At 48.9% G+C, this 13,189-nt stretch overlaps 3 protein-coding genes across 4 annotated transcripts in view; 1 reads left to right on the top strand and 2 right to left on the bottom strand.

Annotated features, from left to right (window-relative positions):
* Positions 1-2,282, top strand: part of AAAS (achalasia, adrenocortical insufficiency, alacrimia) — a 15,735-nt gene extending 13,453 nt beyond the window's left edge. The window contains exons 8-16 of the mRNA XM_012650299.1: positions 385-397; positions 456-580; positions 718-778; positions 922-1,012; positions 1,211-1,304; positions 1,397-1,464; positions 1,609-1,690; positions 1,815-1,899; positions 2,029-2,282. Coding sequence (XP_012505753.1) covers positions 385-397; positions 456-580; positions 718-778; positions 922-1,012; positions 1,211-1,304; positions 1,397-1,464; positions 1,609-1,690; positions 1,815-1,899; positions 2,029-2,256 — 847 coding nt within the window. The 3' untranslated portion in view covers positions 2,257-2,282. The remainder of the gene's footprint in view (positions 1-384; positions 398-455; positions 581-717; positions 779-921; positions 1,013-1,210; positions 1,305-1,396; positions 1,465-1,608; positions 1,691-1,814; positions 1,900-2,028) is intronic.
* A 629-nt stretch (positions 2,283-2,911) lies between these two features.
* On the bottom strand, positions 2,912-8,929 carry LOC105817403 (chromosome unknown open reading frame, human C12orf10). The gene is made up of 7 exons (XM_012653086.1): positions 8,499-8,929; positions 8,196-8,308; positions 5,398-5,557; positions 3,787-3,939; positions 3,538-3,660; positions 3,237-3,418; positions 2,912-3,123 (listed from the first exon to the last, which is right to left on the bottom strand). The coding sequence occupies exons 1-7, from the start codon at positions 8,709-8,711 to the stop codon at positions 2,940-2,942; spliced, it is 1,128 nt and encodes a 375-aa protein (XP_012508540.1). The 5' UTR covers positions 8,712-8,929; the 3' UTR covers positions 2,912-2,939.
* A 64-nt stretch (positions 8,930-8,993) lies between these two features.
* PFDN5 (prefoldin subunit 5) lies at positions 8,994-12,436 on the bottom strand. 2 transcript variants are annotated; one of them, XM_012653106.1, is made up of 6 exons: positions 12,242-12,436; positions 11,940-12,042; positions 11,613-11,644; positions 10,286-10,360; positions 10,056-10,161; positions 8,994-9,195 (listed from the first exon to the last, which is right to left on the bottom strand). In XM_012653106.1, exons 1-6 carry the CDS (start codon positions 12,311-12,313, stop codon positions 9,119-9,121), a joined length of 465 nt encoding a protein of 154 aa, XP_012508560.1. In that variant the 5' UTR covers positions 12,314-12,436; the 3' UTR covers positions 8,994-9,118. The 2 variants fall into 2 exon arrangements, with proteins under 2 accessions (XP_012508560.1, XP_012508553.1); XM_012653099.1 differs by having other exon boundaries at positions 8,997-9,195; positions 11,916-12,042; positions 12,242-12,348.
* Between the last annotated feature and the right edge of the window lie 753 nt (positions 12,437-13,189).

The following is a 13,189-nucleotide window of genomic DNA, read 5'->3' as shown; positions in this document are numbered from 1 at the left end:
GACTTTATTTATTTATTTAGTTTTTTGAGACAAAGTCTTGCTCTGTCGCCCTGGCTAGAGTACAGTGGTGCAATCATAGCTCTCTGCAACCTCAAACTCCTGGGCTCAAGCAATCCTCCTGCCTCAGCCTCCCCAGTAGCTGGGACTGCAGACATGCACCATCATGCCCAGCTAATTTTTCTATTTTTGGTGTAGACGGGGTCTCGCTCTTGCTCAAGCTGGTCTCAAAGTCCTGAGCTCAAGTGATCGTCCCACCTTGGCCTCCCAGAGTGCTAGGATCACGGCAGCCTGCCTCTTTCAGACTTTTCAAAACAGAACCGATGTACCTTTATGCTCAACAGTCCTGTTCCTGCTTTCTCTCCTTTGGTTTTTTATATGCTAAAGACGGCAGCCCATGGTGAGATGATAGGGTGCTTGAATTTTCTGTCTCACTCTCCTGCCCGGAACTCTCCTAGGTATGGGATGTCTCAACCGAGACCTGTGTTCCCCTTCCCTGGTTTCGAGGAGGTGGGGTTACCAACCTGCTCTGGTCCCCAGATGGCAGCAAAGTTCTGGCTACCACTCCTTCAGCTGTCTTTCGGTGAGTGGGAGAAGGGTAGAGGGAGTCCAAGGCCCTAGAGAAAGGCACTTGGCTCCTGGAACCTCTGCCAGAGGGAGGTAGGTCCAAGTTTTGGAATGAAGAGGCCCTAAGCTGTCATTTGCTTCTCTCTGGCTCAGAGTCTGGGAGACCCAGATGTGGACTTGTGAGAGATGGCCTACTTTGTCAGGGCGCTGTCAGGTAAGAGGGAACTGTGATTCACAGAAGCTGGGGAGATGAGTCCAAGGGGCCCCTGATCCCTCAAGCCTGGCCACCTCTACTTCTTTCCTTCCTACATTCCCCTGTAGACTTCCCTTCTTCTGCCTTTTGCTCCCTGACCTCAGACTGGCTGCTGGAGCCCAGATGGAAACCGACTGCTGTTCACTGTTTTGGGGGAGCCACTGATTTACTCCTTGTCATTCCCAGAACGTTGTGGTGAGTTAGGCTGACGCTTTAGGATACAGACTATCTGAGGTGGTCAGAGGGGGGCAGCAACCTTCTGTAAGATGCTACTCTGAGGGGTAAGTATAGACATTTAGGGGACTTCAGGAGTGTTGGTGCCTGTGATGAGCTGGTCAGGGACTAGTGAGAGGCCCATTTCCTGCACATAAGAATATCTGCTCTTATCCACAGGTGAGGGGAAGGGGTGTGTTGGAGGTGCAAAGACAGCAACAATTGTGGCAGATCTGTCTGAGACAACAATACCGACACCAGATGGTGAGGAGAGGTGAGCTGAGTGGTTGAGGCAGCAGCAGTGAATGGAAGGTGGGAGGGACCACACTGAGCTCTCCTATCCTAACCTCCTGTCTTCACCCATAGACTTGGGGGAGAGGTCCACTCCATGGTCTGGGACCCCAGTGGGGAACGTCTGGCTGTGCTCATGAAAGGTAAGAGGCAAGGATGAAGGGCTTTGTTCAGGCCACAGCTATCATCCCCATTAATCAGGTGCATGCCCTGGCCTGTAGTTCTCTGCCCCTGCCTGGAACTCTGCCTTCCAAATATTTTCCTATCCCTGGCGCTGTTTCTTACAGGAAATGCAAGGGTACAGGATGGTAAACCAGTCATTCTCCTTTTCCGCACTCGAAATAGCCCTGTGTTTGAGCTTCTTCCTTGGTAAGTGCGGGGCACGACCCTAGAAGGTCTGGGCTCATCACCATCCTTCCCGTACCAAACCCACATTCTACTACCCTTACCTCCCTTCTGCCTCCAATTGCCTGCTCACCTTTTCTTCTCCTAGTGGCATTATCCAGGGGGAGCCAGGAGCCCAGGCCCAGCTCATCACTTTCCATCCTTCCTTCAACAAAGGGGCCCTGCTCAGTGTGGTGAGTGTGCCAGGCTGCTGAATTTTGGGGGGTGGGGTGGGGAAGCTGAGGGCCTGGGCTTCTGTGTGGTTCTGCCAAGTGGCCTTCTTTGGGCCCAGGCTCTGATACTTTTCTTTCCCCTCTCTGTAGTGCTGGTCCACAGGCCGAATTACCCACATCCCTCTGTATTTTGTTAATGCTCAGTTTCCACGTTTTAGCCCAGTGCTTGGCCGGGCTCAAGAGCCCCCAGCTGGGGGTGGAAGCTCTACTCATGACCTGCCCCTCTTTACTGAAACATCCCTAATCTCTGCCCCCTGGGACTCTCTCCCAGGGCCCCCACCTGCTCGGCCCCATTCCTCTCATCCCCATACCCAATAATAAAAAATGTCTTGTTTTCCACTCAACTACCATACTCCATCTTTTCCAGGGAGTTGTACTGGGGTATAGTTGGGGGTGGGGGGGGCAGCACAGACTTTGGGCTAAGGTCCTACTCTGTCACTTTTTAGCTACTTCTGTGAATTTGGTCAAGTTATATAACCCTAAGGACATGGATGGTTTTCAATGATTTGGAAAGCAAAGCTGAGAAGTTAGTGTGAAGAAAGGTAATACCTAGCATTGAGTTATACACTATTCCCAAGTTTGAGCAAGTTCTCAGAATGGTGTAGGGCAGTGGTCCCCAACCTCTTTGGCACCAGAGACCTTTTTGTTTTTTTGAGACAGAGTCTCACTCTGTTGCCTCGGAAAGTGCTGTGGAGGCTAGTCTCGAACTCCTCAAGGGATCCTCCTGCCTCAGCCTCCCAGAGTGCTAGGATTATAGGCATGAGCCACTGAGCCCAGCCAAGGACCATTTTCATGGAAGACAAGTTTTCCACGGATTGCAGGGGGGTGGTTTCGGGATGATTCAAACACATTACATTTATTGTGTACTTTATTTCCATTCTGATTACATTGTAATATATACCGAAATAATTATACAACTAACCATAGGTTGGGGACCCCTGGTATAGGGCAATAATGGGTCAAAGACTGGGTTAGTATGAGATGGAAGAAATTTTACTGGACTAGGGGGTTTGTGGGAGGCTTGGGCGCTGGGCCAAGGTGGCACGGGCCATGTTCAAGGCACCCTCTCGTGTGTGGTGCCCACCAATGAAGCCGCTGGCATGGACAAAGATGCAGCCAGGAATCCCACTGACCTGGTCCAGGGCCTTGTCCCGAAGACCTCGCCAGGGCTCTGGCAGAGGCAGCCTACAAATGAGCAGAAAGAGGGAGTTGGTGGGAGCAAATGGAGGCCTGAGGAGCCAAGGGAAAGGGGAACAGAGTAGAGGTCAAGGTTAACAGCCTTCTCCTTGGGGCCTCACCGGCTTTGGAATGAGTGGGGCTCTTTGGGCACACACTGTACCCGCCACTGTCCAGCCTGGTCAGTGTAGATAACAAAGGTGATGGCAACCGGGGGACACAGCCCAGATTCCAAGTCGTAGAGATGCTCCTTCCAGGGACATCCTCCTTTTGCCAGTTCCACTATCTCCCCACTGGGGTCTACCTGAAAAGGGAGTGGAGCATAGCTAGAAGGTTTAGGGTAGAAGCAGGAGCCCATGCTGCCCAGCAGCCTGTCAGCAGTCACTGATGCCCAAGCCATAATGCTTCCTCCTAGGCCTGTACCTGAAATCGCTGGGCCAGGGCCTCTTCCACCAAGGCCCGGGCTGGCAGCCAGCTGTGTTGGTAGAAATCCAGTCTCTGCAGAAACTCCTCTTTAACCAGATCCATTGCACGCTTGAACCCTGCCTGGGAATGGCAGGAATCAGAACTATGGTGCTGGCCCAAACTTTGAATTTGCTAGGGCTTAGGAGGAACAAACACTCCCGAGGTTCTTACGTGTCTCAGGGTCTCTTTCCCAGGGGCCCTCCTTACCTCGGTGTCTTGATCAGGCTGGTTCCAGGTAGGATTAAGTCGAGCAACCCGGGCACTCAAGGTAGTGGTCAGTGCGTATCGAGGCTCTCCCTCCTCCCACTGAGAGATCCCATTGTCCACTGCATCCACCTCCTCCACAAAGTTCTCGTACATCTAAGGCAGGGGAAATGCTCTTGAGGCTACCTACCATTTGTGTAAAGTCTCATAGCTTTCAAAGTATTTTCGTACACACTCTTTCATTTAATCTTCACGATAGCCCTGTGAGGATCTCAACATTAATAAGTTGAGGAAAGGAAAAATTGGGAGTTCAGTGGCTTGTTCAAGGTTAGAGAACTAATAGTGCTGGGACTGGAATTCAAATCACTTGATTTCTAATCCACTGCTCACTCTAGTGCACAAAGCCAAGGCCAACATGTGGGGGCTACTGACTTTTGAACAAGGAAGGTCTCCAGTTCCTAGCGGGGCTCTATGGCAGTGGATCCTGATGGCTGAGTGGGGTGGGTAGGCTATTCAGAATAGTGACATTAAGGAGGGACAGGAGAGTCTGGTCAAGCACAAAAGTCAAGTGCTGGACTAGACATCAAGAGCTAGACGTGGGGTTATGGGTTCCAGGGAAGCCTGTAATGTGCCACTTAGTATGAGCAGTTGCTGCATCTCCTGAGCCTGAAGAAGTGGGAAGATAATGCCTCAAGACTCTCAGAGCAGAAATATGGCATGTGTTTTATGCAAAACTGCCCTATAAAATAGGCCTCCATAGGAATACACCTGTGGTATGTGCACGTGGAAAAGTGCTACTCAGGGAGAGCTGAAAAAGGTGGGTCTGGATGCCAACCTTATGCTCGGTCAAAACATGGGTTTAATTTAGTCAATTGCTTAGAAACCCTTCAGCAGTGGAAGGGAAAATTGACCCAGGCAGTCTAAAACCTCCAAAACCTTCCAAAAATTTTAGTCATGGAGGCATTAGATGGATAAGCTAAAACAGACCTGAACTCAATAGCCTACAAGCAAGAAATACAGCTGACTAATCAGGTGTGACTTGTGCAAGGCACAGGAGAAGGGTTAAGTAGGTGTCTTTTGATCTGATATGCATGCCAGGGCTATTAGTCTGTTCTTTCCCCAGCAGCAAGAAGCTACTTGCAGAGGACCCTGGTGGAACCTGAAGATATTTTCATAATAAAACTCTTCCTAACCGAGCTTCCCAACTCATGTGCCACCAGTGAATTACCGTGGTCCCTAAGATATGCTCCCCTCAACCTTCGGGGCAGCAGAAACTCTCAGCCAGATGCTTCCAAACATAAGCAGCCTCCCCTCTGTTTACCTAAAAGTACTAAACAATCATTGTTTATATATGTCAAGAAAAAGATTAGGAAATGCTGCTTTTATGATTTTCAAAGCTCTTCCCCACATATTATGTTATCACTACTCACAACTACCCCAGGACATAGGCAGGGAAGAGACCTTCTGAGCCGGACTGAGGGAGAAGATGAGTGTTGGGCCCCACTGAAGGCCAGGAACCCTGATCTGATGCTCAGTTCTGAGAGTGGCATGAGTGCCACACCCAGCTGGCCTGGTAGAGACATGTGTGGGACATCTCTGTCCTCAGGTCCCCACCTTATCATAGAGGGTGCCCACCATACTGTCCTCTTCACTAGTGCCCAGCAACTGGGCCAGCAGCTTGTGCCCGAAGTGCAGATAGATGAGTCCCGCACTGCTCAGCTTGGTCTGCCACGGCTTCCCAGGGGACAGGGAGCTCATGGTCTCTGTGAAAGACCTGAGGAGCAGAGGGAGGCAGGGCTGAGGTGAAGGAGCTGGCCCAGTTAACCCACAGTGTGTGTGCGCATACATGCGCATGTGCAGACCCCAGTGGGGTGGGCAGGATGGGGAATATTGCCGGAGTTGGGAGGAGAAAGCCTGGCTGGGAAGGCTTTTGCTTTTCCTTGGGTCAACATGGACCTCGACTAGAGTCTCCATTGATGCGTTTATTCAACAGTGGTTAACTCATTTATCAGACATTAGGGATAAAAAACCAAGAGCCTGTCCTTGTATTCAAATTCATCTGCTGGAAGCAGACAAACCGCAACCAAGTAAGCGAGTACTCCTGCTAGGTATATAATAAAGAAAAGGAGGGAGGGGATGAATGAGGCAAGGGTTCAGAGGACAGCCTTCACGCCAGTCCTGAGAGATGAATTAGTGGGTGCTCACCACACAAAGGATGAAGAACAAAAAGCATTCAGAGTAGAGGGAACAACATGTATGATGGCTAAGAGACAAGTCTCTTCATGAAACTGCAAGAAAGGCAGTTCAGGTGTGGGGAGTGAGTGGCAAAAGATAAAGCTGGAAGGGCAGGAGGCAGGGGCCAGACATGGCTGGTCTCTCATGCCCTGCTTTAGAATTCAGACTTTATCTGTAGGTAAGGGGGAGTCACAGGGGAGATTTTAAGCAGGCAGATGCATGTTTGACACTGCACCAGCCAGCACAGAGAACAGATGCAAAAAGATTACCTGCAATGATCCAGGTGAGTAAGGAAGGCAGGAATTTGAGCAGTGAGACAGAAAATAGGAAAAGGTATGATAGATGTTAGAAGGTGAAACTACAGCTGTGATTTAAGTATTAAGTAAATACAAGAGTATTTATAAAATATTCACAAGTTATAAAGACAAATGATATAGTAACCCGCCAGAGTTCAAAAAGAACCAAAACTAAATATACTGTTGATGGAAACAAGATGTGCTAAACTATACATAAGAACAAGGGTATGATGAACACAAAAATTTAGGATATTGCTTACTTCTGAGGGGAGGTAGGGGACAGGATAGGGAAGAAGCACACAGGTATAGACACAAAGGTAATAGCAGTGTTCAAGTTCTTAGGCTGGGAGATTGGTTCATGGGTGTTCACTGTATGTTTGATATTCTAGAAATGTTATATTCTTATGTTTCAAACAATGTATAATTTTTAAGTATATATAAATAAAACAATTTGAAAAAAGGAGTGGTCAATAAAGCCAAGTGCCATAAAGAGGTTAAGGTGAGACCCTGTGCCAGCTCCGTGGTTTGGTGCTGAGGATGCTGGTGCCATTTCATTGAGCAGTTCCACGGGGAGTTTGGGAGGGAGTGGGCCAAAGGAGAATGAAAGGAAGGAAACAGGTGGAACCAGGGTCGGCTATTTTTTGAAAAGCAGCTGAGTCCTGAGGATGAGAGATTAGGCTGTAAATATTATGAGAGTTTCCTCCTGATACCATTTATAAAGGTAACCTGTACACTTAAAAAAAAGAGAGAGAGAGAGAGAGAGAGAGAGAGAGAGAAAAACACAGACTTAAAACATAATCTCTCAGAGGTAATTACTTTTAATAGTGTAGTACAATTGAGGGTTTTGTTTTTTATTCACTCCTTTGTTTCTTTTCAACATGGAAGATGCCTGAGCAGGGTTTTAAGCTGTAGGGAAGGAGAAGTACAAACACTGGTGGTAGGACTGTGACATGAAGTTCCAAAGAAAAAAGTAATAGATTAGCTAAAAGGTAGAAGATTAACCACCTCCAACAGAAGGGAACAACTTTTCCTGAATTGGTAGAAGGGAGCTGAGAATGTCTAGGGGTGGGAAACTGAGGAAATGCATGCAGGAAAAGCTCAATTTCCTTTAAGAAGAGGCAGGGATTTCTTTTCTTTCTTTCTTTTTTTGCAGACAGAGTCTCACTCTGTTGCCCGGGCTAGAGTGCCGTGGCGTCGGCCTAGCTCACAGAAACCTCACACTTCTGGGCTCAAGCAATCCTTCTGCCTCAGCCTCCCAAGTAGCTGGGACTACAGGCCTGTGCCACCATGCCCGGCTAATTTTTTCTATGTATTTTTAGTTGTCCGATTAATTTCTTTCTATTTTAGTAGAGACGGGGTCTCGCTCTTGCTCAGGCTGGTCTCGAACTCCTGAGCTCAAACAATCCGCCCGCCTCGGCCTCCCAGAGTGCTAGGATTACAGGTGTGAGCCACCGCGCCCGGCCAGGGATTTCTTAATGGAAGGGTGTAAATGAAGTAGACGACTACATACATCATAACTGTCACCAAGTGCCACAGTCATGTGGGCCCAGTGGTCAGGTGAGGCATTCATGAAGCACATGAATGGATTAATCCCAAATGGGCTTATTAGTTGGGGTGATGACCGTGCTGGTGGGGGATAAAACCTAAGCCAAGGAAAGAAGAGAGTCAGGAGGAGCCTGAGGGCTGCACTGGGAACCAAGGGAAGTCCAAGGCCAGGGAAATGGGTGAGGAGGTGCAGGCAGAGCTGGAAGGATGGCTGTAGTCCCAATGGGACACAGGAGTTTGATTTCAATGATGAGGCCCTTCGCTGACAGTGACCACGGCTGTGGATGGCTGAACTGGAGCACACAGGAAGCTAAAGAAATAGTATCTGGAACTCACCTCTGGTGATGGTCATATCGGTGTCTCTCAGGGTCGTACTCGCCGCCCACGTCCACCACGATGTCACACGAAGCCAGTTTTTCGGGATCCCGGGTCCGAACAATCTCTGCATCCTGTGGGGGCCGTAGGTGAAGTGTCTGCCAGGGGCCTCGCGGGTAGGGGATTAATGTCGGGTTTCCAGGGGATGTGGGGCGGGTAAGAGGGGTGCTCGAGCTGCGTGAGTTACCGGAAGGAGCCTGTTAAAGGAAAGCGACCCGCCCCGAGGCCCGCATCCAGTCCCAGAGCCAGTTTCCGTGGCCGTACCCGGTATTCTGGGAGGAGGCGAAGCAATGCGCATGCCAGCGCCTCGTCGCAATGGAAGGTGCCGTTGTGCGTCCCGATCCGGAGCGGTGCCATAAGGTTGCTGCGGGGTCGTTTGGGGGGCACGACGGACTCTGGGCCAAGCATGAGATACCACGTTCGGAGTGGCGGCGGCAGCAGCAGCGTTAAAAGGCGGCGAAAGCAGCTGCGGCCCATGCGGCCCGCTCGTGGGAAGGCGGAAGCACCAACCCGGAAGGAGAAGCGTTCAGGCGACCGCACTTCCGCTTGCCCACCGTTCCCATGGCAACCAGTTCTACAGAGACAGTACGCAGCCCAACACGCGATTTCTCCCCTGCTAACCGAACGGCTCCGGGGTGGAGCCTTCAAGAGCGCTGCGTCGCCTCCTGCTTATCAGGCCTTGGGGAGGGACCCAAACTCTCGACTATCCCTAACCCGCTTCATCACCAGGCCCTTGCTTAAAGCAAGAAAACACCAATATTCTGCTCAGCTCGCATATTTATTGGCATTACAAGACCCTTCCCTCCCCGACACCAGGAAGCCACGCCCACAGAGTCCCAGGCCCCTGAAGCAGGGTCCCTCTGCCCCATTTGTGCAACAAACTCTCAGGCCTTAGCAGTAGTCTGAGCTGCCCCCAGGGCTGTGAGCTGCTGAATCTTCTGGCTCATCATTTCCATGACAGCTGTTGAGAGGGGGGGAAAAAGACTCAAATACTGGTTAGAAGCTAACTGGAAAACCTACAGTTAAGGAAAAGTGAAAGAGAAGTTTAAGGATAGGCAGACAAACTGCAGATTGCTAATAAAACTTAGTACGGTGATCCACTGTGGTGGTCACACACTAACACAAATTTAGAGTCCACAAAGTGTGGGTCAATACGCTAACCAGTGAGATATAAAAATGAACACAATACGGTATTAAATTAGCCAGACATAACCAGAAAATTACAATGTGGAAAGGTTTTTGCCTTCAGAACAGTGGTTCCCAACCCTGACTGTAACAGAATCACCTGGGGAGCTTTTTAAAAAACACTGATCCCATTCAAAGCTTGCCAGGAGTAAAAGCCAAAAAAAAGTAAAATAAAAAATAAAAATAATAAACACTGACCTCTGAGACCACTCCCCTTCTCCCTACTTCCAGGTTGATTTAGTTGGTCTGAAGTCCCAGGCTTTCTTTTTAAACTTCCTGAGTGATTCTAATATGCAGCGAAGGTTGTAATTGCTAGCTAGTATTTAGTTAGTGTTCTGTTTCCTTCCTGTGTGTTCATTTACATGCATCTCATCCCCTGTTCCATCCCCATTAAATAGGAGCTCCACAAAAGCATAAAGAATTTCCTTCCTCTAAATTTCTTAAACACCCAACCCAGGAATCTACACATAATGGGTATGCAATACACAGATTCTGGAGAATAACACATCAAGACGCCAAAGAGAAACAAAGACACGGTTTTAATCCAGCAAAGGGGACCCCCTCCCATGGTTCACACTGCAATCCATGTTATTATGGAGACAGATAGGGTCAAAAGGTCCCTCAAGCAGAGCTTACCCTGTTTCATGGCGTGCTTCTCCTGGAGAGCTGGCTGGATTTTCTCCATCTGCTTAGTTAGGAAGTCTATTTTCCTCTTGAAGAAGTCCTTGGCATCCTCAGCCGTCTGTAAGATCAGAGGTAAATGAGGGGCTAAATGGAGATATCCCCCCACCCCCATGCACTTTAGATCTTCCCCTAAATTCCCCTTCTCTGTTCAGAGGGGCATCCACATGCTTCCTCCTACTCACCTTCTCTACATAGTAGCCAGTTCCCACATCAATGAGCACATGTTCTACATCATGTAGCTTCCCAGGGACATACATCTGAGAAGCAAGGATTAAGGGAAAAACTAGCAAGCATGAGCCATGATTCCCTGTCACCTAGGCTGCTTGGCCTTATAAGACCCTCCTTTTCCTAAAGAGCTACAAGGCATGAGGACTGAATAATCTGGAGGCCTTAGAACTATACCTCTAACTCCAAATGGAGAGAGACAGGAAAGTTGGTTCCTTACGTAGAAAATGATATATGTTGGAACACTGTTTTGTCCTAATCCCATCTTCCACCCTCCAAGCAGTTCTTGCAATTCTTCCCATTAGCCTCTCCAGAACGCCTAGAAATAACGTTTTCCTATTGCTCCAGAGTAGTACAAGTGAAAAGCCAGCTTCAACTCCCCTCAACACTCTCAATCATGAACTAGCTAATTCCTGATGGATTTAACATTTAGTCTTTAACCATTCCCTACTACAATGTTATTCCTGTGTTTCTTTCAACCTGTCACTTCTCAGACTATAGATTAAAGGTGCCCTATTGCTATAACTTCCTCATTCAAGTAAAACCTTTAATAGGTACACACAATCCAGGTTTCTTAATCACAGCACTTTAGGAATGAGCCACAATTAAGCTGAAATCAAGGATTAATAAACAGGCCAGGCATGGTGGCTCACACCTATAATCCTAGCACTCTGGGAGGCCAAGACGGGAGGATGGCTTGAGGTTGGGAGTTCAAGACACCTGAGCAAGAGCAAGACCCCATCTCTATTAAAAACAGAAAAAATTAGCTGGGCGTGGTGGCATGAGCCTGTAGTCCCAGCTACTCAGGAGGCTGAGGCAGAAGGATTGCTTGAACCCAGGAGTTTGAAGTTGCTGTGAGCTAGGCTGATGCCACACTCTAGCCCGGGCAACAGACAACACAGCAAGACTCTGTCTCCAAAAAAAAGGATTAATAAATAGAGCCAACCTCCCTGTTTCATACTCTCCTATTCTATTGCCTGTCTTCTAAGTTATTAGCAAAAGTATAAACTAGCAGCTTTACCTCCATATTAAATAATCTCATATTAATAGCAAACGGAAATATCACACCTCAACTTTACATACTCCTTGGCATTAACTAGATGTTGGTCTGAAGTCAGATAAGAGAGGTGTATGCAAACGTGTATATTACTCTTATTAGAGTATTCTCAAAATCATGGGGGGGTACTCTGTAGTAATCAAAACTACGCCCCCCTCATTTTTTTGTGGGGAGCGTGAGGGAGAAAGGGAGAAGGCAGCCGGTAGCAGTTACTATGGAAAGGATACAGAACTCGTCAGTGGGACGAGTAATTCTTTCCCTGTGAAAGCAATGAAGACAAACATCTGGGGAATGTTGGCAGCTCCAACGTTAAGACGTCAAAGGGAGTCTCAACAGGGCACAGCGCCCACAGACAGTGTGAAAAGAATGGCAACGGGGAAAACAGGAGCGGAGAAATGTCCTGTACATTTCAAATCTGGTAGGCAACATGCAATGGGCTCGTGAAGCAGTACACAATACGTAATGGGTTATTTTCTCATCTCAGGTAAAGAAAGCTGGATTAGGAGGTGGGACGAGAGAAACAGGCTCACCACATTCCCTAGGTACCCTCATACCCTCGTTGCTCTTGTTCAGCACGTTCAGACAGTCCTTGGCTTCCACATACTTGGTCTGTACCACCTTGAGCTGGGCAATGGACGTGGACAAGAACTCCACTTCCTACAAAGAACGGGAAACAGGATCAAGGTGGGGACAGAGGGGAGAAGAGCACGCCGAAGAGGGGGCGGGTCCTGGGACCGGATAGGGGTTTCGCCTGGGAAAGGAAACCTCCCAAACTGGGAGGGAATGCGGGGTGAGGGAGTATGCGTGGGCAGGGGGATGTGTAGCGGGAAAGAGGTGCCTCTGGGGCCCTCCCTACCTGGTCCAGCTGATTCTTGAGCATTTCTAGCTGCGGCAGATTCAGCTCCGTGATGTTAATCGACTGCGCCATGTTGGGAAGGAGGACTAAAGAAGAGGAAGCCGGCTTGGCGAGCAACGCTCTAGCCGTCCTCTGCGCATCTCGATGGCTGCGCCAGGAGGCCTAGCTGCGCCAGACATCTCTATGATCCTCCCTCCCGGAAGGGAATGAGGGGCTGGAGCCTCTGAGAGACTCACTTTTGATTGGAGGAGACGTCGGCGCACTGTTTGCGTAAAATATCTTAAGCCTAGCGCTGTGAAGTTGTAACAAACAGGACTCCTGCCATAAAGGAATTTAAAAATCTTAAAGTCCTCAGGACACAACCACAATATTGCACAGTAGTGTATGCTAGTCCACGTGGGTGGTATCAGCCTAGAGACTAACATACCCGGAGGAAACCTGTGTTCTTTCGTCTGGGGAGTAGCACCGCGAAAGTGGTGCTTTGAGCAGATGAAGCGGAAGAGAGTCTGAAGGTGAAGAGAACAAAAAGGGAGGCACCATTGCCAACCAATTACAGCACACGATTTATTATTTATTTAGAGACAGTCTCGCTCTGTTGCCCAGGCTAGAGTGCCGTGGCATAAGCCTAGCTCACAGCAACCTCAAACTCCTGGGCTCAAGCGATCCTCCTGCCTCAGCCTCCTGAGTAGCTGGGACTACAGGCATGCGCCACCATGCCCGGCTAATTTTTTCTATATATTTTTAGTTGTCCAACTAATTTCTTTCTACTCTTAGTAGAGACGGGGTCTCACTGTTGCTCCGGCTTGTCTCCAACTCCTGACCTCAAACGATCCTCCTTCCTCAGCCTCCAAGAGTACTAGGATTACAGGCGTCAGCCACTGTGCCCAGCCCCAGCACAAGATTTATTAATCAGTAAAATGTTTTACCACGTGCTAGATGTGAACGGTA

This window comes from Propithecus coquereli, unplaced genomic scaffold, assembly GCF_000956105.1.
Source record: "Propithecus coquereli isolate 6110/MARCELLA unplaced genomic scaffold, Pcoq_1.0 Scaffold111, whole genome shotgun sequence".
Taxonomy (NCBI): Eukaryota; Metazoa; Chordata; class Mammalia; order Primates; family Indriidae; genus Propithecus; species Propithecus coquereli.
Note: the sequence above shows the minus strand (reverse complement) of the source record. Positions and strands in the feature narration are given on the sequence as shown.

Bases quoted from the DNA above. Each gene is read 5' to 3' on its own strand.
- LOC105817403 (XM_012653086.1), bottom strand. From the start codon at position 8,711: ATGGGCCGCAGCTGCTTTCGCCGCCTTTTAACGCTGCTGCTGCCGCCG. The intron at 5,558-8,195 runs GTGAGTTCCAGA...TCTGCTCCTCAG, and splicing joins CGATATGACCATCACCAGAG to GTCTTTCACAGAGACCATGA. The intron at 3,940-5,397 runs GTGGGGACCTGA...CCCCTGCCTTAG, and splicing joins TGGGCACCCTCTATGATAAG to ATGTACGAGAACTTTGTGGA.
- PFDN5 (XM_012653099.1), bottom strand. From the start codon at position 12,313: ATGGCGCAGTCGATTAACATCACGGAGCTGAATCTGCCGCAGCTAGAA. The intron at 12,043-12,241 runs GTAGGGAGGGCC...CGTTCTTTGTAG, and splicing joins TCAAGAATCAGCTGGACCAG to GAAGTGGAGTTCTTGTCCAC. The intron at 9,196-10,055 runs GTAAGCTCTGCT...CCCTCTCAACAG, and splicing joins GAAGCACGCCATGAAACAGG to CTGTCATGGAAATGATGAGC.